The sequence below is a fragment of the Camelus bactrianus genome, chromosome 1 (assembly GCF_048773025.1).
Source record: "Camelus bactrianus isolate YW-2024 breed Bactrian camel chromosome 1, ASM4877302v1, whole genome shotgun sequence".
NCBI classification, from domain to species: domain Eukaryota; kingdom Metazoa; phylum Chordata; class Mammalia; order Artiodactyla; family Camelidae; genus Camelus; species Camelus bactrianus.
This window is the reverse complement of record NC_133539.1, coordinates 11,327,764-11,349,929: the sequence shown is the minus strand read 5'-3', so window position 1 is coordinate 11,349,929 and position 22,166 is coordinate 11,327,764. Positions and strand designations below refer to the sequence as shown.

Below are 22,166 nucleotides of genomic sequence, written 5' to 3'. Positions count from 1 at the left end.
CTAAACTCCCAATCCTTTCTTAATTGCTCAAATTTTCAGACAGATGTGCTAAGAAAAATGCACTGTCACAAGAAGAAAGAGATTTTAGAGAAAATAAAAGGAAGGTTTTAAGTCTTTCTAAAACATAATCAGGTTGTATCTAATGGGGTGAACAACGTTGCTTAAAAGTGGTTTCCTCTTCTTTTTGATAGCTGATTTAAATAATGTTACTCTTAAGTCATGATACCATTTAAGAAAACTAAACAGTATTAATGGAAAAATAGGCTCCTTGGGGATGGGTGTGAATTTCTCATTTGACACTTGAAGTTACTACAAGAGTTTTAAAGACCTCTTTAAGGAGGATGGAGGCAAAAAGCAATTCTGTTCCTTCCTAGAACCATCTCGAGATCCCCTTTCCTGTAAGCTAAGCAATTATTCACAGCTTCTCTGTTCAGCATTCAGATTATGACTATTCACCACAAAGGACCGGATTTTTATGTTCACATATTGAAATCCTGGCAGATTTTTGACATGGATTTGCTTCAGGAAATCTTTTTGAGTCTATTCTTGCATCCTCTTTCCGTCTCTGTTAATTTTTTTGCTAAACTTTAAATGAACAAATGGTAAAGAGTAGAAAGTGTTTTTATCTGATTCCTAAACTTTGTGCATCACTAAAAGCAGTTGAAAAAAGAAAAGAAAAGAAAACCACAAGGACAAATGCAAATAAAAAGATGGTGACCTCCTTTTTCAAAGATGAGGAGGAAGTAAATGTCCAAAATTAAGATGCAGGAGATATACTTATTTGTAGAAAAGTGAGTAACTTAAGATAGTAAGTATGTTGAAAGTCATAAGCAGGGAAAACAGGTGACAAATAAAAAGAAACTCAAAGCAGTGTGATTGTTGGAACTGAGTTTACTCAGGTCACATTGTTGGTGAGCTTCCTTCTCCTTTAGATTTGTTGCTTCCTTTCTCTTAAAGTTTGTGAGACGTTTTACTGGATGTTATGGGTTGAGTTGTGTCTCCTCGCCAAATTCCGATGTTGAAGTCCTAACCGCTCCCCCCCCCCCCCGAGTTAGGGTCTTTAAAGAGGTGATTAAGTTTAAATGAGGTCACTTGGGTGACCCCTAACCTAATATGACTGGTGTCCTTATAAGAAGAGGTGATCAGGGCACAGACATGCAAGAGGGAAGACCACATGAAGATGCAGGCTGAAGACAGTCATCTACAAGCCAAGGAGAGGCCCCACAAGAAACCTACCTGTGGACACCTTGATCTCAGATTTCAAGGACCCTGAGGGAATAAATTTCCATTGTTGAAGCTGCCCGTCTGATGTGGTTTCTCATGGCAGCGCTCGCGAACAAATACGCTGGGAGACATTAATTAAAGTGATTGCCAGAACAATCTATATTAAAAAGAGAAAAAAGAATCAAGGGCTGGTGTCCTACGGTTTCCCCCAGGCACTCTCCACGCGGTCCCCGTTCCGCGCACAAGCGCAGGCAGACACGCACGCCCCTCCCTCCTAGTCCCGTTGTGACCTGCTTGTGAATTCCTTGTCTCCCCTAAGAGCCATTATCTGCTGTCAGTGGGAGCAGAGCATTCAGGATTCCCAGCAAGAGGAAGGGAGACCAGAAGGATTTATGGTGTCACTGCAGGAACACAAATTCTGCTTTCACCCAGACTGACACCATAAATGGAGGCGTATAAATCAGAGCGGAGAGGGAAAAAGACCTAGTTTTCTCTTTCTGATGAACACAGGCTCTGAGGCCAGCCCTGATGTTTAACGCGTGATTTAAGGGGCGAGGAAGGAAGCTTTGTGCGCACGTGGCACAGGGAAGCCTTCAGTAGACGCTGATTGAGGACATCGTGGGAGAGGGCATCAGCCGTCCGTCCGGGGCGCTGGAGACGGGAGGGCTGGTGAGGATTCCTGCGCTCAGTTAGTGCACAGCTATTATTCTATCCTTTCCTGGAGCCGCATCTCTCCCTCCCCCGGGCCTTTGCCCTCCCCCATATCGTGAGGACCGGTGAACTCTTTTCCACCTTGAGCAGCACATCCCTCCTCTGCAAAGGTTTCCATGAGACACTCCCTTCTCCCCCTGCAGTCCTCCCTCCCTCCCTCCCTGTCTTCCTTCCTTCCTCTCCCCATTAGCACTATGTCACTAGAGCAGCAGTATCCTGATCCTACTGTGTTCTTACTATTGTTTGCTCAGTTTTAACTACAAATAATGTGTTCACTTTGTGCCAGGCACTTTACATGCTATATCTTGGCCACCATCATCATCCCTCAGTTTACCGATGAACAGCCTGAGGTTTACTGAGGTTAAGTTTTTTGCCTGAGGCAAGACCTTGGTTGGCTCCAGAAGGCATGCTTTTATTTTCACTACAAATTGGTGTGATTGGTAATCTCCTACACAATTTGCAGATGAAAACAAGGGAGCATTTCTTCATTTCTTTCTTCATTCACCAGACTTTTTTCTAGTTGAGTGCTTTGTCTCAGTCTCAGGCAGACATTGTGCGGGGTCCTGGGCTCAGAGGGTGAGTGACTTGGCCAGAGCCATGGAACCAAGACTGCACTATCCAACCCTGGCCGCTTGCCACATTTGCCTGTTGAACACTGGAAGTGTGCTTGATCTCAACTGAGATCAGCTGAGAGCGAGAAATACATGTCAAATTTCAGAGAGTTAGTGTGAAAAAAATGTAAAACTGTCTTGTTAAGAATTACTCACAATAGCCAAGATATGGAAACAAATTAACAGATGACATCTGTTGACGGATGGATGGATAAAGAAAATGTAACATAATGCATATATAATAGAATATTATTTAGCCACGAAAAAGAAGGAAATCCTGCCATTTGTGACAACATGGATAAACTTGTAGGACATTATGCTGAGTAGAATGAGCTAAACATAGAAAGACAAATATTGCATGATCTCACTTATATGGAATCTTAAAAAAAAAATCAAACTCATGGAAACAAGTAGAAAGGTGATTACCAGAGGAGGGGTCGCAGGGAGCTATTGCTTTAAGAGTACAGAGCTTCAGTTTTGCAAGATGAAAAGAGTTCTGGAGATGGATGGGTGTGATGATTGTATGACAATATGAATATACTTAATACCATTGAATGGTGTACTTGATAATGCTTGATTTTCTGTTAGGTGTCTTTTATCAAAATCAAAATAAATAAGAAAAAAACAGACAAGAACTTAAGGAGTGTGTATGTCTATTTTCACTATTATGTGAAAACATTTAAAGAATGAAGACTTTATGGGACTGAAAGCAGTTGGGCTAAATGAAAGTTGATGGGATGCAAGCTAGTCAAAATAAAATTTGGTTCAAAAAGAAGCAGAGGGGGAGGTAAGGGTGGCAGGGTGCTAGTACCAGATTATGAAGGATTTTTAATTTCTTATTAAGGAATCAAGTTTGTATTAAAGATTTCTGAGCACAGAAGATGATCATAACCATCCTTAGAAAGAAAACATGCCTCAGTGTGTAGACAAGGAAGAAGCTGGAGACTTGAGGGAACCTCAGGGAGCCCTCAGGAGGCTGGACCAGCAGCAATGGGGGTGGTGAGCAAGGAAACTTACAGAAGAGACTTGGTGATTGGTTATCTCTGGGGAAAGGGGAAGGGGGTGGAGGGAGTGGACTGCTCAGCCAGTAGATGGGGAGGATGATGGCCTCAGTGTGGAGAGCACAGACAGCGATTGTCTTAGGGGAGGAACATAGTGGGTGTGCTCTTGGAGAGGCTGTGATGGGAGGTTTGGGTTGCAGGCTGTCCATGTGGGTGTCCCCGGGGCAGTGGGGAGTTGCTGTTCTCAGCCAGTTGACAGTGATGGCTGGGGAGAGGTAGTCATGCCTAACCATGCCATTATCTTTTGGATTCCATGGATCAATTGCTTCTAGATGATGTAATTTGAGGCTTCCTCAGTATTGTCCCCGAGTTACGTTCTAGGTGATTAAAAATGGGGCTGAGTTGGAAGAGAGATGGAGCAGGATGAGGCTGCTGGGGGATCGGTGTTGAAGGGTATTTGAGACAAATGGGCATTCAGTTTTTTAACCAATGTATTTAGTGATTTAATGTATTTTTTGCTTCGGGAGCCAGGCGCTGTGGGGAATACCAAAATGAATTACCCCTGGTTTCAAAAAACTTGTATTCTTGTTACTGAGCTGGGGCTTTTTGACTCTCTTCCAAAACCAAGGAGGAATGATTCTAGCATTACCTGTTTTAATTTGTACCTCGTCTCCCCTTAGGATTCCTGAATTTTGGTGAATTCCAGCTGGGCAGGGAATTAGGGGTTACTTTTATCCTTATGGATAATAAATACATTTTGATGAAAAGGAAGCACACATATTTTAATGAAGTAGATGGGCTTTTGGCAAGAATTCCAACAATTGCACAATTCTGCCCTTCCTGAGGCACCTGGTCAGGCCACCTTGCTGTCTCAAATTTCTCTTGCATTTTTCCTCCCTCACAGGAACCAGTTTCTCGTTTCGCACCAGCAGGATGTTTCCAGGGTGTCAGGACGTGATTTGCTTTCTGAATCAGAGCTGGACTCATGGCACAGAGACCCGGTTATCGTGGCTTCAGAACTTCCCGGGGAGGACATGGGAGGGTCTCCCAGCCCTGCATTGTGAGCTGGCTTGATTTTTTTCTTAAACTAGAGTTGAGCTCTTTGCATTTATCCAGCTCTGGGTTCTGCTCTTGTCGCCAGGATCGGTCCTAATGAGCTCTGTTGTTTAAACTGGGGAAGGCAACTTTTCCCCCTCATTTCCACAAAGACATTTGAGCGTGCCGCCGCGGGAGGGTGGCCGGCGGGGGGCCCGGGGTCAGAGCTGTCCTGTTTTGCTGTATAAATAGCAGCAATTAATGGGCCCCTAGAAAAGAATTTGGCCTTGCTGTCTAGCATCCTTTCTCCGGGAATTGGAGCAACCCTGAAATTAATTATAAAGCCGGCTGGGGATATTTTCTGCTTTCTGTTAAATAAGTATCCTCCACACAGGCGCCCGTTTCACTCCGATGCGTTTACACCAACCGTTTCTCGGAAAGAAGGCGTGAAACCAATTTATTTCCAATACGTCCCACTGGGTCATGCTAATCACCACAGTTTTCAGCCCTTTTACACCGAATTCAGGCTTGGGCTGGAGCCTGGAGCCTCAGAGCTCTCGGCCCCTTGCTGTTTTCTTTGTGGCTTTCGGGGCGTCCCTTCCAGCTCAGCCCCGCTCAGTGGACTTCATCCAGTTTTGTCACCCAGATTTGATTGTTGTAGTAACATCTACAAAGCAAGCCATCCTGTCATCACTCATAACTTTCACGAAGGTTCTGTGTTAGTCTGCTCAGGCTGCCACCACAAAATACTCCAGCGTGGTGGCTTAAACAACACATTCAATGTCTCGCTGTTCTGGAGGCTGGAAGTCCAGGAATAAGGTGTCAGCCAGTTTGATTTCTCCCGAGACCTCTCTCCTCGGCTCCCAGATGGCCGTCCTCTTGCTGTGTCCTCACATGGCCTTTTCTCTGTGTGGGCAGATCCCTGGTGTCTCTTCCTCTTCTTACAAGGACACCAGTCCTATTGGCTTAGGGCCCCACCCTTATGTCCTCACTTCACCTTAATTACCTCTGTAAAGACCGAACTCCAAGTTCAACCTTGGGGGTTGAATCTTTAACATGTGAAGTTGAGGGGAGACACAATTCGGTCCATAACAGGTTCCGACATAGTTAATAGAATCATTTCTCCCAACTGCACTTGCATTTATTCTTTCGTTCATTCAAGATGTATTCACTGAGTGTTGTCCATGAGCCAGAGACCCTTCTGGATGATTAGAAAATGACAGCGGAGGAGACAGAGGACTGTCTCTTCCCTCTGGGAGCTGCCATGGGTCAAGCAGGTTCTACACTCAGTAGATGAGTTCTGTAGGATTAAAGAAGGGATAAGTATGAGGGGGACAAGCAGACGGAAGGGGATGGTGAGTGCCGGGTGGGTGTGGCTGTCACTAGGTGGGTCAGGAGAGCCCCTCTGAAGTGACACCTCGGCAAGTCTTGGAGGCGAGGGAGTGAGTCTGTGGCCAGGGCGGGAATACACCTGTCACATCCTAGGAACTGCAGGGAGGCCAGTGGTTGAGCAGAGAGAATGAGGAGACTGGAGGGGGATGCGGTCAGAGACGTAGGCAGCTGTGTGTGGGGTCTCCAGTCTATGGGAGACATGGGATTCTGGTTGGTTCTTGCTTTGGGAGAACTTTCCTGTCCCTTGAGATTAGCTGTTCTAGAGAAGGTGACAGATGGTTCAGACAAGCTTAGGGGGGAGAAAGGGTGTACCTGGCAGGGGTACAGCCCAGAATTAGACGTTGGGGTGGGAGGGAACTAAGGGCACACGGGCGTGGCTGATGAGAGAATGAGGCTGCTTCCCTGATGGACGCCAGGTGCCCAGAAAGCAGGCTTTAACGCAGATCATGGCTATCTTCTCCAGCACCCCTTCCCCGTAGTGACTTCTCCCAGCTCTCAGCCAGACTTTCAGGAAGTAAGAACCTGCTTTCTGCAGCAAGATGGCTGTACAGCTGCGGTCCACATGTGGTGAGCAGGAGACCACTGTCCCTATGCCTTTAGCTTGGCAGTGGTCCTGAGTTTCAGTCTCTGCTCTGGCTCACCCGAGAGGGTCACCAGGGATACTGTTTGTTCAGGGTCATCTGATCTGTATTCTAGCAGGAGACCTTAGTGTGCGTCGTCTGGCTTCTGTAAGGCATGCATGTAATGGGGGTGCTGTGGCCACCTGTCCACCCTCCCTCTCCCCTGGCCTCCTCCCTTCCTTCCTCTTTCCTTAACTTGCCCAGACGTTGGCTGTGTTCTTGGTCCAGTACGTGTTTATTGAGCTTCTCTGTTCCTGACACTGCGAGGCACTGGGCATGGAAGGGTGAGTGATGTTTGCAGTGACAATGGGGGCTGGTGCCAGGAATGGGGTTCTAGAAGAGTATTCTATGTAAAAGGATGAGGCTCGAAGAAGAGCAAGAAGGATCCAGCAGGGCTAATTCCAGAATCTAGGGAGGGGATCTGGAAGTGGGAGAAATGTGTGCCGGGGAGGAGGAACGTCCTATTGTTGCCCAGTGGAAAAGCAGAATATAGAGTAAAGGGATTGTGGAAGCTGCCGGCTGGGAGGTGGGGGGAGGGCGTGGGAGCAGCTCTAATCAGGCCGGTTAGGGAAGGCTCTCTGAGAAGTGGGGGGTGGGGGCTGTGTTTCTGCACCACAGTCACACATGAGCTGAAACCACGTCCACAGGTGGCATCACATTTGATCATTCTAATGGTTGAAGGGAAGGATTTTGGTCCCCCTGTGTTGTCGCTGAGGAAGGCGAGGGCTTGAGGGGCTAGGTTACCCAAGGCAGGCGTAGAGATGGCCCCAAACTCACCATCCTGACCGGCCATGGCAGATTGGGGGGATCTTTTGTTCTTTCTTTTCTTTCTTTCCTTCCTGTCCTTGGTCTTGATGAGCCAAGCCCAGGGCTGGAAGCCGGGAACACAAAAGTAAGGAGGCCAGACAACTCCTGCTTTACTGGAAATGACAGCGGGGAGGGAGTCCCCAGTTGTTCAGAGTGTGTGTGTGATGGGTGTGACAGCTGGGGAAGTAAGTGCAGGGTGACACGAGCCAGTCTGGAGGGGAGAAGCCAACTGTAATCTGAGGTCAGAGAGAGGACTGGGAGGTGGGAGTTGGCCAGATGGAGAGCGCTGGGTGGGAGGGGATTCCAGGCAGGAATAGGAGACCGGAGGTAGGGAGAGGAGCCCCATCCAGGCCAGAGAGGATGGTGGTGCAGCACGCAGTGGAGGGGAATGGGGAGGACAGATTTTAAGAGGTGGAGGTGACAGGCCCTGGTGATGAATGAGCTGTGGGACTAGGAGTGCGGTGGGTGGGGGAGGATACACAGCTGGGGTTCAAGGGCGCCTGTGGAGGGAGGTATCTTGGGCTGAGCTGGGGAGCCTCAGGGAGGAACAGGGGTAAGTGATGGCTTTGGAAGCCCATGGACCATCCAGATGGAGATATCTACAGGCCCGTCAGAGCTCGGGAGAGAGGTATGAGCGGGATGGAGGAGTTGGCACTTCTCAGCATATGGAAGGCCATAGGAGTCACGGAAGTGGAAGAGATGGATGGGACATCCCTAATGTGAGGAGGGAGGAGACCCTCGGGAAGGCTGGGCTGGGAGGAAGAACAGGAGGTGCAAGGCCCGCAGACGGCAAGGAGAGGGAGTGACCTCATGGACTGGGTGGTCAGGAGGCACCAGGGACCCTGGCAAGGACTTAGGCAGTGATGGGGATGGGAGCTGGGTGACGGGGGCTTCCTGGCTTCTGCTTTTACTCACTCTTCCTGCACAAAATATGCAGATCCTAACAGTGGACCCTTATTGAGGGCTCCCATGAATGTGCCCAGCACTCAGCATCCTTCCTGGGTCTCCTCAGTTATATCCCCAACATCCCTGTGAGGTAGGCACTATTCTCCGCCTCAGTTTTTATAACAGTGAAGGAACTCAGGTGGCAGAGGCAGGCTCTGAGGTCAAGGCGCCCAGCCCTGGAGCCTGGGTGCCCAGCTGCTGTGCCGGACCACCATCTGAACTTCCACAGTGTGGAAGGCAGGGTGATGTCAGGAAAGGGGCCATCAGATCTGACCCCGGCCCTTGGAGAATGGACGCTAGCCCTTGGTTCTTACTTAGAGTCAGGCTCTTCTGCAGGGCAAGGGAACCCTTAGAACTGTATGATGCTCAGACGGTCTGTTCTGCTTGGCCAGCTATAACAAAAGACCACAGACTGGGTGGCTTCAATGACAATCATTTGTTTCCTGACAGCTGTGGAGGCTGGAAGTCCAAGATCAAGATGCCGGTAGGGCTGCTTTCTGGTGAGGCGTGCCTCCTTGGTTTGGAGGTGGCTGTCCTCTTGCTGTGTCCTCACATGGCCTTTCCTCTGTGCATATGTGGGCAGAGGGATCTCCAGTATCTCTTCCTTGTCTTGCATGGGCAGCAGTCCTACCGCTCTTATGACCTCATTTAATCTTTTTACTGCTAAAGGCCCTATCTCCAAATATAGTCACGTTAGGGGTTAGGGCTTCAACATGTGAATTTGGAGGTACACAGTGCAGCCCATGATGAGTGGCTGTCTTAAGCCACTATAACAAAATCTGAATTATCCCTGCAAATGGGCCTGAAGGTCCACATCTCTTTCATAGTGTGCGTTTGGCACGTAGGACAGTGTCAGGTATATTTTAGGTGCTTAATAAATGTTTGCTGAAGAAGAAAAGATTCATTTGCGTTTAACATGTAGTATTCATTAAGAAACCAACATGTTTTGGAAACAAATCTCTTTTTGGCTAATTTCCATGTAAAAAGAAAATTCAGGGGGCTGGGTATAGCTCAGTGGTAGAGCACATGCTGAGCATGCATGAGATCCTGGGTTCAATCCCCAGGACTTTCATTAGAAAAAATGAAAAAAATCTATAACAAAATTGAAAAAAAAAAAAAAAGAAAATCCAGCTGATCAGGGCCTCCTATTCTCTTTGTGTTCTGATTATTTAAGATTTCACGGTATAAAAGCACTTTGATTAGAGAAAGACCAAACTCAGGGAGTGGGAGGGGACAGACTGGGATTTCAAAATGCAGAATAGATCACCAAGATTATACTGTATAGCACAGGGAAATATATACAAGATCTTATGGTAGCTCACAGAGAACAAAATGTGACAATGAATATATGTATGTTCATGTATAACTGAAAAATTGTGCTCTACACTGGAATTTGACACAACATTGTAAAATGATTATAACTCAATAAAAAATGTTAAATAAATAAAAAAAGAAAGACTGAACTTACAAAAACACATGATACATTGTCTAATGGGTAAACATATATGTTTTTGTGATATTTTAAAGAGCAGTGTCTTTGATCAGGGGTTTCCTTCCTCAGCCGTTTTACATCTGCCTTTTCATTCTGGAGATTGGCTACATGAACAATCCTTGATGTGTTGCAGAGGAATGAATTTAAAGGCAGTGAAGGGTGACTCGGGATGAAGGGATGCGTTTTAAATCCTGTTAACTCTGATCCCATGTAGACAGTCTCCACTGAGTCAATATTTAAAGAAGATGGGAGACTAGACTGATATTAAACCACTGCCTTGGGATTTAAAAGTGACTCTATTCCAGAGAGTTCAAAACACTGAAATGTAGTTCAGGCTTCTCCTTCTTCTTTGTAATATGCTAAAGCACCGGGTCAAGGAAGTCACATTTTTTTTTTCTTAGCTGAACTTAGCTTGAATGCTTTTCGCCCTCTCTACAGGTTGCCTCAGTGAAAGTAAAATGGTAATGATAATAGGGGCATCAATTTCAGGAGCATTTACTAGGTGTCAGATGTTGTTCTGAGTGCTTTACACAGTACGTTATCTCAGGTACCGATTGGTTTGTGGAGGTGTGAGCCGTGACCGGGGCCATATGCCTTTGTGCATCCTAAGTAAAATTCTATGCTGGAATTTTTCTCCTGATACATAGCCAGGGCCGTGAAGCGTGAATGCCTTTCTGCAGCTGGCCCCTCTCCTAATGACCTGGGATCCACGTACTCCCGTTCCTTCTTTCCTGCGGTGGGGACGGTGGGGGACAGTGGTGCCCCTCTTCCCTGCAGAGAGGAGTTCCTCCCCCTGTTCCTTTCCTCCCTCAGGAACTCCTTGCCTGAAGTCTTCCCTTCTCTCCTGTATCTTCTATTTCTCTGCCCCACAGGTGCTGCCTCTTCCTCTTAAATCTGCTCTTTTTTTTTTTTTTTTTTTTTTTTTGGCCTTTGGGGATTTCCTTTTCTTTCTTATGGGCTTAGCTATTTAAAAGTTTACTGATCTTGTCCATCACTGGTAGGTATTTTTCTGGTGGTGGGAGGTGGGACTTGCCATATTGTGAAAAGTGCAACTTCTTTTCACACTGAGGGAAGTTGCTGAATAATCCGGTTCAGCTGTGCTATTCAGGAGCCGTGTCATTCTCTTGCTACTAATTTCCCGCCATTGGAAATACGGGGGCAGTCTGTGAAAACAGATTCCTCTGTAAAATTTTAGGAGGCTTTGCAACTGGGATCCATTGAAGAGAACCAGGTTGGGAGTTCCAGTCTAGTCCTTGGACTTGGTCCTCAGTCAGTCCGCGCAGATTTAATCTTTAAAACTCTCCTCACTAAAGCAGTTTATCTTTTCAGCTAGAGACCCATCATCACACTGGGCTCCACCCTGGTAGGATCAGTGCCTGTAAGTCTCTGATTACTGTCAAATTAAATTAGATGCTTCCCTTTGGTAATCATTGATCATTGCCTTTTCCTTCATTTCCCATTCAGTTTTCCCATTTTGATTGTTACAATTGAAGTTGATGAAATGATTTTGTGTAATCAAGAATGGCATTCTATTTGCAGCATTATCAGTGCAGAGCTTACAAGTTTAGGGATGCTTACAAGAAAGGGTGTTTAAAAATAGAGAGAGGGCTTTATAGGAAACCTTCTCCAGGTAAGGCTGCCTAAGGGTCCAGGTTTTTCACTGAGGGACTCTGAGAATCAGTAGAACTTGGGAACCAAGAAGTCAGAGGGTGGTGGGGCACACACCTGGTGTGTTAGTGTCCTGTGCTGCTGTAATGAATTATCACAAACTGAGTGGCTTAAAAACAACAGAAATCTATTCTCTCACAGTTCTGGAGGCCAAAAGTCCAAAATCAATCTCATTGGAACAAAATCAAGGTGTCGACAGGGCTGTGCTCCCTCTGATGGCTCCGGAGGATCCGTCCTTTGCCTCTGCCAGCCTCTGGTGGCTGCATTACTCCTTGGCTTGTGGCCCATCACGGCCATCTCTGCCCCCTTCATCACTTGGATGTCTGTGTGAATGTGTGTGAAATCTCCCACTGCCTCTATTTTAATAAAGACACTTGTGCTGACAGATAGGGTGCACCCAGACAATCTAGGTTAATCTCATCTCAAAATCCTTCCCTTTTTCCAAATAAGGTCACATTTACGTGGTCCAAGGATGGGGACTTAGTGTCTCTGGGTAGCTGTTATATAACCTGCTACAGGCAATTAAAGGGTGAAGCAGAATATCCTAATGATAATCGTGTGCTCTGTTAGGGAAGGCAGATCGTATTACTGCTGGGCTTTCAGGCTGTTGTTTATTCATAGTACTTTTAAGAGTTTCATTGCCAAAGGGTGTAATTTTTAAAACATTGTAACATAGACTCGAGCAAAGATGGAATCTTATTGTACTTTCCAGCATCCCTCTTTCTCTCCACCCCCCACAAGATGATGGAGATATATATATATATATGTATATAGTCACAAATGTGTACAGTTTTAAAAGCTTTTAGTCTAGTATCTGTTGAACTAGGGGGGGTCAAACTACAGCCCGCTTCTGTGAGTGGACAGCATCACCCTCACATTGCCCTGGGACAGTGCAGGCACCCGGCTTGTGTGGTCCAGTGGCTCGTTATCCCCTCTTAGTCATAATGGGTCTGAAAATCCCCATTAAAATGGGCGAAGGTGATCAAAAGGTACAAACATCCAGTTATAAGATAAAGAAGTCCTGGGGATGTAATGTAAAATGTGATGAATATCGTTAACGATGCTGTATTGTCCATTAGAAAGTTGCTAACACTGAAGATCTTAAAAGTTCTCATCCTACACACAAACTTGTAATGATGGTGATGGATGTTAACTAAACTTATTGTGATAAATATTTCCCAGTATATACATATACCAAATCCTTATTGGATACTTGAAACGAATACAGTGTTATATGTCAACTATATCTCAACTCAAAAACTAAAAATGAAAAAAAAGACTGTTCTCTAAACATTAAATGTTTAAATGTTGGTCCATTAAATTGATGTTAATTGGAAGGGTGTTTAAATTTATAAATGAAAACAAAACACAAACAAACAAAAAAGACTGTTCTCCAGAAGAGAGAACAGATGAAGCTGTTTATAGCTATTTTTGCTTCAATGATCCAAAAAAAAAAAAAAGTTCACTGATTTCCTCAGTTGGTGACCAAGTGGTCACTTGTTTACAAAGTACCATGTGAGGTGAAGAGAGGAGGGTCCCCGCAGGAAGGGATGGGTGCTTTAAATGGTATCGCAAGTGGTGGGTGTGGTGGGAGCGTAAGGAAGGAGAGGTAAAGAGACTTTCTAGAAGGCGGTGGGACTGGGGTTAGCCTCTGCAGGAGAGGGGATTTGAATGGGTGAAGGGGTGGTGTGAGTACAAGCTTGGAGCGTAACTGAGCGTTCTGGGAGGAGACCTGTGTTGGGTGCTGGGAGTCGGGCTGGAGTCCATGGGGCTGGGCTGGGGTTGTGGACCTGTGGGTGGCAGTGAGCCTCCAGAGAGCTTTAAGCAGGAAATCAGAGTTTTAGACCTGATTTCAGGGCAGAGCATAGAGTGTATTCAGGGGTCCAGGAGGAATATATTGATGTCATAGTCCAAGCTAGTGGTGGCCAGACTTTTATTACTTTTTTAATCAGAAACCTATGTCAAGGAAATAACTTTTGAACCCCTCACTGCAAACATGTATCTGTCTACCTACCAGTCAGTCAGTCGTTTATCAATCTTCTATTGATTGATCACTTCTGTACTTATACATTGAGTGCATTATGAAGCAGTTACAAAAAAAGGAAGTAAACAGACATGGAAGGCCCACTGTTTTCGTCCTGGGGCCCAGTGAGTCAGTACCTTGTATGAGAATGTTCCTTGGGTTACCAGCATCTTGCTAGAGACAGCGCGTCCGGGTGCTATGAGGCAAGGTCCTTAATGAACCCGATCTGCGTGGGAACAGAGAGGAAGGAAAAGTGAGGGAGGCGGTCAGCAGAAGGAATCAATGTGGCTGGTCACATTCAAGAGGAGTGAAGATATAAGGCAAAAGGAGGGCAACCAGTGGTGTGTTTCAAGGCCAGGTGAGTGGACTGGTGACAGCCGTCAAAAGACAGGGGAGAGTGGGGAAGGGTGCAGATTTGGGCAGAAGACGATCTTCCCTTCCTCTCCATCCCTCCGTCCTTAGGTCCATTCTCCTCTCCCTCCCTCTGTCTTTCCCTGTCTTTATACAATGCTGGGAGGTCCACACATGTGATTTTGGTTGTGAGGGAAGTGGCCCAGGAGAATGTCCAATGGGCAGTTGAGATGGGACTCTGGGGCAGCAACAGGCTGGGGCCTGGCTTAGGGCCAAGAGTTAACCTGTGCAGCGATCACAAGGGGAAGAGGTAACCATCGGAGGGCAGAGGCCGCCTGGCCTGAGGGGGAGGGGCGGGGTGCTGCATCACTGGGCTTTGCCACCCCCAGCTCCCGAACCATGCCCTCGAACTGAAGATGGGGGCGGATTTGGTGTTTCAGAAATGGAGGCGCTGGGGGGGGGGCAACCTTGAGGGATGGTGTTGAGGCCTGAGAGGGAGTAGGGAGGGGCCTTTGCTGGAGGAGAATTTGTTTTCACCTTGCGGAGAACCAGGTTTGACACCGACTCTTCACTGAGCCTTTCAGTCAACCATTCAAGTTTGCTTAAGTAAATTTCATTCTTTTCTCTAATAATTGAATCTTTAGAGCTTTGCTGATGTTCCATTTTTCTTTTTTTCCCTTGATGCTATTTCAGATAAGGTTTTCTCCTGGTGCAGAGGAGTCGCTGTGTGTTTTCCTAAGGCTTTGTGAATGGTCAGGGAATAAATTTTGCCTGCAGTGTCTGAGTGCAGCCATATTCCTGGTGTCTCTTTAGGTGGCCATAAAAGTCATCGACAAGAAGAGAGCCAAAAAGGACACCTATGTCACCAAAAACCTTCGGCGAGAGGGGCAGATCCAGCAGATGATCCGCCACCCCAACATCACCCAGCTCCTCGATATCTTAGAGACGGAAAACAGCTACTACCTGGTCATGGAGCTGTGTCCTGGGGGCAACCTGATGCACAAGATATATGAGAAGAAGCGGCTGGAGGAATCTGAAGCCCGCAGATACATCAGACAGCTCATCTCGGCGGTGGAGCACCTGCACCGGGCCGGGGTGGTCCACAGGTAAGGGCCATGCCGTGCTGCTGATCGCCAGCTCCGTGCCAAATGGACGGCGCTGACACAGTGTGCTCCAAACAAGGCTGAGTCCTTGTAGCATGTTTTACAGTTCTTCTACATTTTCGATTCATGGAACTGTTTTGTGAGTTGGGTTAATGCTAATGTGGGGTTAAAAGAGTGGTGTCTGAAGCCAGAGGTGCCTGGATTTGCATCCTGGCTCCGTCCTTTAATAGTTGCGTGGGCTAGTTACTTAACCACTCTGAACCTCAGTCTCTTCTTCTGTAAATGGGAGTAATAATGATATATATCTCATGGTTGGTGTAAGGGGAAATGAGTTAATATATGGAAAGAGCTTGGAAGAGTGTTTGGTACATAGTTACGGACTTGTTAAGTGTTGGCTGCTCTTATAATTATTTGTAAAGTTATGAGAACAGTTACTCAGGTGCCCGAAAGAAGCATCAGTGTTAAGATGGCATGAAATGGCTTTTCACTGAGTGATGGTGCTTTCATTGTATTTGCTTTACATATGGTTTTTGTTCAATAGCTGTTTTATTCAATTGAATTGAATCACCATTTGAATTGTGAACTTGCTTTTGAAAGTGAGGGATGTTCCCCATAAGCCAAACCCACCTTGCAAATTATTATGAAAATCAACCTTTTTTTTTTTTTTTTTCAACAGCCTGCTTCCTCCTGAGCAGGAGCTTTGCAGGCAAAGTGAACAGAAACAGGATTCTTAGCAGTGTTGCCATTGGTGGTGGGTACCGACTTCTCATGCTAGAGTGAAATAAAATCAGTACAATACAGTAAAATGAAAAAGGAAAGTGCCCTCTTTTCCTCCCAAGAAAGTGTTGACTTCACCAATAAATGCATTGTTCTTCCTTCATGGAATTATAATTGATAATTACTCTGAGTTGTTGAGAAAGATTAGGGCTGATGTTTAATTGATTCTCACTTAAAAATCAAGAGGAAGGAAATTATATATATGTGTGTGTATATATATATATATGCACACACGTGTTTAAAATATTTTGTATTGAGATACAATTTACATACTATAAAAGTCACCATTTTAAAGTGTGCAAGTCAGTCATTTTCAGCATATTCACAGAGTTGTACACCTATCACCACTATTTAATTTTAAGGGGGGAGGGTATAGCTCAGAGGGGGAGGGTATAGCTCAAAAGAGGGAGGGTATAGCTCAAGTGGTAGAGTGCATGCTTAGCATGCACAAGGTCCTGGGTTCAATCCCCAGTACCTTCTTTACATAAATAAATACATAAGTAAGCCTAATTACCCCCCAAGAAAAAAAATTTTTTTAGAATATTTCCATCAACCCCCCAAAGAAACCCCATACCCATTAGCAGTCAGCCTCCATGCCTGCCCCTCTGACCAGCCCCTGGTAGCCACTAATCTCTCTGTCTCTATGCATTTGCCTATTCTGGACATTTCATATAAATGGAAACAATATGTGGTTCCTTATGGCTGGGAACATAAGGAACATAACATAATGTTACAAGATTCATACCTGTTGCAGTCTATTAGTCCTTCCTTCATTTAATGACTGAATAACATTCCATTCTCTGGATAATCCACATTTTGTTTATCTGTTAATCCACTGATGGACATTTGGGTTGTTTCCACCTTTTGGCTGATGTGACTAACGCCACCATGAACATTTACATGCAAGTTATTGTGTGAACGTATGTTTTCATTTCTTTTGGGGAATTCTACTCTTAGGTGTGGAAGGGCTGTATCACAGGGCAGACTCCAAAGTTTAACCTTTTGAGGAAACATGTCTTTTAAAAATTCAACTCTTAATGGTGCCTTTTATCTGTTTGAAAGCCATTCATATTCTGATCAGTGAGAATGCAGCTTCCAAGTCTTTAATCAGAAGAACTCAAGGTGGAGAGGGCTGTCTCTCTACCAGTGGGGTTGGCACTAGGGGATGATCTGCCCTCTGTGCTAGAACCTGGGACAGTGTAGGGGAGGTCCCAGGTTCAGGGGGACACAATGAGGAAGGTCCTGTGTCTCAGGGGGACACTGTGGGGAGGTCTTGGGCTCAGAGGGAGACTGTGGGGGAGGTCCTGGGCTCAGGGGGACACAGTAGGGGAGGTTCTGTGTCTCAGCGGGACACTGTGGGGAGGTCTGGGGCTCAGAGCTTTCCAGGAGCCAGCCTTGGCCAGGCGCCATTCAAGCAGATCATTTCCTCACCAAGGTAAGGCAACCTCTCCATGTACGTATTTTTAGTCACACATATTGTCACGAAATCACGCCTCATTAGAACTCTTTGAGTTTCGATCCACAAGGAAGGGAACATTCAGAAATTTGAAGTGAATAAGACTATTTTTGGCTCTTTCCAACAATACCCTTGTGTAACCTGCCGTGTCATAGTTCTGCCATTATTAGGAAAATGATGGTCGTCAGAGTGCCTGGTTCTGTCTCCGTTGATTAAGATGACAAAGGCAGAAACCTCACGAATGAATCAGCTTGGATTACTGACTCCGCAGGTCACGGCGGAAAATAGAACCAGGGGAAGAGCTTTCTGAGGGACTCAGGGTGTTATTACAAGGGTTTCCTGCTGTCAAAAGTCAGATGCACACTGGACTTCGCAAGATTTTGAGGACGACAAAGGAAAAGCCAGTGAAGGCTGTGCCTTGCTGGCTGGTCCCTCCTGCAGGAAATTCTCAACACCCTTTTAAAGTAATTTTAACAAAAATCCAATCCCTGTCAGCGCAATTACTGTCAGAATGTCAAAGGAATGAATTTAATAATGTTTTGATAGCAAAGATGGTGTGCCTTTTCTTTCTCTGCTCTCCAGCATTCTAATTCTTCCTCCCTCTTTGGAAATATATTCATAAGCCAATCCTGGCAAAGCCTCAGGTCCTGTGTCTTAGCGGGACACTGTGGGGAGGTCTGGGGCTCCCAGTCAGGGAAGACTGGAAATCTAGGTGTCATTTCAGAGGAGTTCTTCATTTTCCTCGCTAGAAATCAAGTTAATGAGTGTCAACACACACGGATACAAGTGATTAGGTGGCTGAAACCTCACGGGACAACGTTTGTTTAGAATAGACTCATGAGTGGCTTTACATGGAATATCTTGACTTTGAAAAGTTCTATACCACTAATTTTTAGTAGACATATCTGGCTCCCTGCTGGTTATATCCTGTAGCCCTTTTTAGTGATGGAGAATTTTCTCCTTTGTGCTGCAAAGGTGGAATGAATTTCATAAATTATTTTGAGGTTAGATTTTTCAAATGAGTAAGAGAATTTAGATAGCATTTCAGAGATGTCCCGGAGTCCCCAGCAGGCAGATTTCTGAGCACACAGATCGGATCATCCGAAAGGATTTAGGATGAATTTGGCTACATTATGTGATTTAAAGGGTGTTTGGTTGTGTGTATTAGAGGATGCTCTAAAAGTTCCCGATTAGGCTGATACCATATCGTCATGTCATCGTCAACTTAATGCATCTTAATAGCAGAGTCCTCATTTCCTGTGAAATTAAATCTAAATATTTAATTATCTATATGGAACTATTTAAATACCATTTAAAGGAAGAAGATCTTTAAAAATCATGTAACTATGACAAGTAGAAGGGGAAAAAGAAAACAAAACGTCTATAAAGCAGACTTCTTTAGCTGGCAGAGAACTTCGTTTTAAACTGGACCTGCCATAGCTTTTGTGTCTTTTGCTGCAATAGGGCTGTTTTTAACTTCTGCAAAGTTAGAGTATGGTCTTAACTTCTTTATTACATCGTTTTTGGATTGCCTGAGATACTTTGAGTTTAAAAATCTAATGAGTTTTTTTTTCTTTTCTCAACCATGCTCACCCAGCAGGGTGCCAAAATCTGATGGTCCCCTAATCTAGGTAGACCGTTGACTCTTAACATCCATCATCAAGAATGCTGATTCTGCTGAGAGGCTAATTTGAGATTCATTTGTTCATTCAGAATAACAAGGTCCAATCAAGCTATGCAGACAAAACATACCAGGGTACCACAATACCACTGTCCCTAAGCAGGAAGAGACAAGCCATGGGGGCCCGAAGGACTGGGAGAGAAAGAATGACATATGATCAAAGGGAACCGGAGCCTGGGCTTGGCTGTGTGTCATCGCGGCCGCTCCCAGGGCCATGACCTTCCTCACTCATCAACATTGGGAAAGGGCCTTCTGCACGTGGGAGGAATGCAGGGCAAGAGAGGGGACCCTTCTTTGTTCTCGAGGGCCTGACAAGAAGCAGGCCCAAACCTGTACTGGTGGGGTATTAAGAAGTTCTTTTAACTCAGGCTTTCTCGGAGAGAGGAGGGAGGGGAAGTCAGATGAGAAGGGAGTGACTTCTGCTCACACCCAGGGGCTGTTGGAGATCCCAGGGCCTGAGCACCTATCTGGAAGTGCTGATTATATAGATCAAAGGCTTTTCATTTAATTAGGCTTGAAAAAACATGATGGGAAATAGATTTTACAGAGCTCTAGCCCCACAACTTTATGGATTGTGATGTACAGTGGTTAGCCGTGTGGATTCCGAAGCCAGACCGCCTGCATCTGTCCACATGCCGGGTCTGCCTCTTAGAAGCTGCCCTGGGCAGATCACTCAGGCTTTTGTGCCTCTCTCTCCACCGCTACACAATAGAGATAAGGGATTATCCACTTCACGTGGCTGTTGTGAGGATTAAATGAGTCAATTCATGTAAAGTGCTTAACACTGGGACCCTTGGTAAGTACTGAGTACGTGTTTGCTGTGATTACTACTCAGTCTACCTCATTCATTTTATCCACGGAGGCCGAGTTCTGTGTACTCAAGGCCTCACAGCTGTTCTCTGCTTGTACTGGCCTTGCTGTCTTTGGCTGGCTGAGTTCTGCTCATCTTTCAGGTCCCAGCTCCTCCTCCAGGAAGCCCTCCAGGCTAAGCACCCCACCCCCCACCGCCCCTGTCATAGACTCGCCGGAATTCTACTTTGATCTCCAAATACTCTTCACATGATCACTTGCTTGTTTGGTAACTGTCCTCTGCACAGGCCACCACCTAGCCCAGTGCCCAGCCCAGCATGCACACAGTAAGACTGTTGGATGAATGAAGGGAAACTGAATGAATACAGCTAGTGTCGGAGTTAGCACTGGCATGGAAGCTTCCTGGTAGCCAGTTCCATGTTCTTTCTGGAATGTTTCATATTCTCCCTGGAATTTCAAGGGAGTCTCTTCATTGACGTCGTACCAATTTGTTTATTTTTCAGGTCACGATTTGTAGAGTGGCATCTTTTTAGTGAATGACTAGCTGTTTCATTTTATAAACAGAATTTGTTCCTGGGGCATTGTAGGAGCTCAATACAGGTTTCGTTTTGAATAAATAAGTTAGGTACACGCTTAACAAATTATTCATGTGTTTTACCAAATTGCTCATATTGTAAATAAATCAAAGATTAAAAAAATCACTTGGTTTTAATACGGCGCTTTTGAAGATAAAACCTAACCAAAAAAAAAAAACCTCTTGTTCAACCTCTGCAAAATGCCTGTTGCCTTGAGGAGTTACGTACTTTCCTTGAATGCTTTATTCTTAGCTTATTACTGAAATCCATCTTGTGGCCGTCTGCACAGGCACAGCTTCCTCCCCAGACCTAATCCTCTGTGAGCTTGGTCCAGCCTCCCGCCTCCTGCCCCAGTCCCTTCTCTCTGACCTTTCATTTGAGGGCTCGTGCCTCGCAGTACTGTTTGCTTATCGCCAAATGAACCACCTGTTTCAAGTCTTTTCTGGAGTCTCCCCCTTCACGTTGTCTTAGAATCTTTAACGGCCTACCCTCACCTCACCTCACCAGCCTCTCACCTCTTTTCAGAGGTTGTTCAGCTGGGAGCGGCCCACTTTCTCATTTCCACCTGCAAACGGCCCTCTTATGATGCCATTTTCCAAAGAAGAAGCCGAGGCTCAGAGAGTTTAAACAAGTTGCCCCAGGCCACTCAGCGGGTCAGAGGGTCGTTGGAGAGACCTGGCCTCGGCTGCCTGTCTTTCTCGCCTCCCCAGGCTGCCCTGTTTGTCCAGGCTTTGCCCAGCCCCCCGACTTTGGGCCTTTGCTGGCTCCTCACCAGCTGCTCCAGGTCCCACTCCATCCCTCTCTCCCCTCCCTGGAATCCTGGCAGCTTTCTGCCTCTTGGTTCCTCACTTTCTTTTTGGGTCTCAGCCCTGGGTGGCTCCCGCAGGCTCCTTCTTGAGTTCCTGTCTCTCCGTTGAGGCCTGGGGCTTGTTAGTAGCCCGACCTTCGACCTTCGCTGCATGGCCTGGTGAGGCCCAGGAGAGAAACTTCCTTTGTTCCCAGCCCAGTATTCTGGAAGCATGTGCGTGCACACACACACACACACACACACACACACACACAGAGCATGCCCATGTGTACACATGGGCACGTGTGCTCACAAACACACTTGCAGGCATGCATGCAACATATATAGTCACACACATGCACCCTCATACACGTACCCCTCCATGGAGTGTGTGCACTGCCACACACGTGCACACCCATGCACAGACTCAGGTGAGTGTGCACACACGCACTCCCACTCCCCACTCCCCCGTGCTGCTCCTGTCTGCCTCTGCTCTGCAGGGTCCTAGCAGCTGCCACTTCTCCCCACCCCACCCCCAACCACAGTGCATGGGGACTCTGTGTTTTTTAGGGCAATGGGGTACCTCCCCACCCCTCTGTTTGGGAGGGCAGTGATTGGAGTTCACTGTAGCCAGTCTCCAAACCCTAGAGATTACCATCTTTTAAAAAATGGAAGGAACCTTGGAGTGGTTGGGTGGGGGGAGGGGGAGGCGTGCTTGGTAGCCCGTGGGTGAACTTCAATTGTTAGTCATGGCCTGTTTGAGCTTGTTCTTTTGAAATAACCTAGAATAAAGGGCTGGTGGTTAGGGCTCTCCCCTGGGCCTTCTCTCAGTCTCTGGAAAAATGCCTCCCCACCCTGACTCCCCACCCCCAAACAGTGCAGGGAACAGAATCCAAGGTCAGGTCTGCCAAGGGCCGCCATGATGAGCCCCATTAGGCATTTCTCCCTGAAATGGCCTGGTTACCAGAGAAGGGTCCAGAAGCCTCTGAACCTGCACTCTGGTTGGCCTCCTCTGGTCTGGGCTCCCTCCTCATGCTTTGCTGAAGGGCCACTTCACTGGCCACTTCCCTTTGTTCCCAAGACACACTGTTCCCACC

General features: G+C 46.3%; 1 protein-coding gene across 2 annotated transcripts in view; it reads left to right on the top strand.

The window, feature by feature from the left end:
• The window catches only part of HUNK (hormonally up-regulated Neu-associated kinase), a 101,770-nt gene that overhangs the window by 24,854 nt on the left and 54,750 nt on the right, over window positions 1–22,166 (top strand). For both annotated transcript variants that reach the window (XM_074360683.1, XM_074360679.1), the window contains exon 2: window positions 14,694–14,986. In XM_074360683.1, coding sequence (XP_074216784.1) covers window positions 14,694–14,986 — 293 coding nt within the window. The remainder of the gene's footprint in view (window positions 1–14,693; window positions 14,987–22,166) is intronic.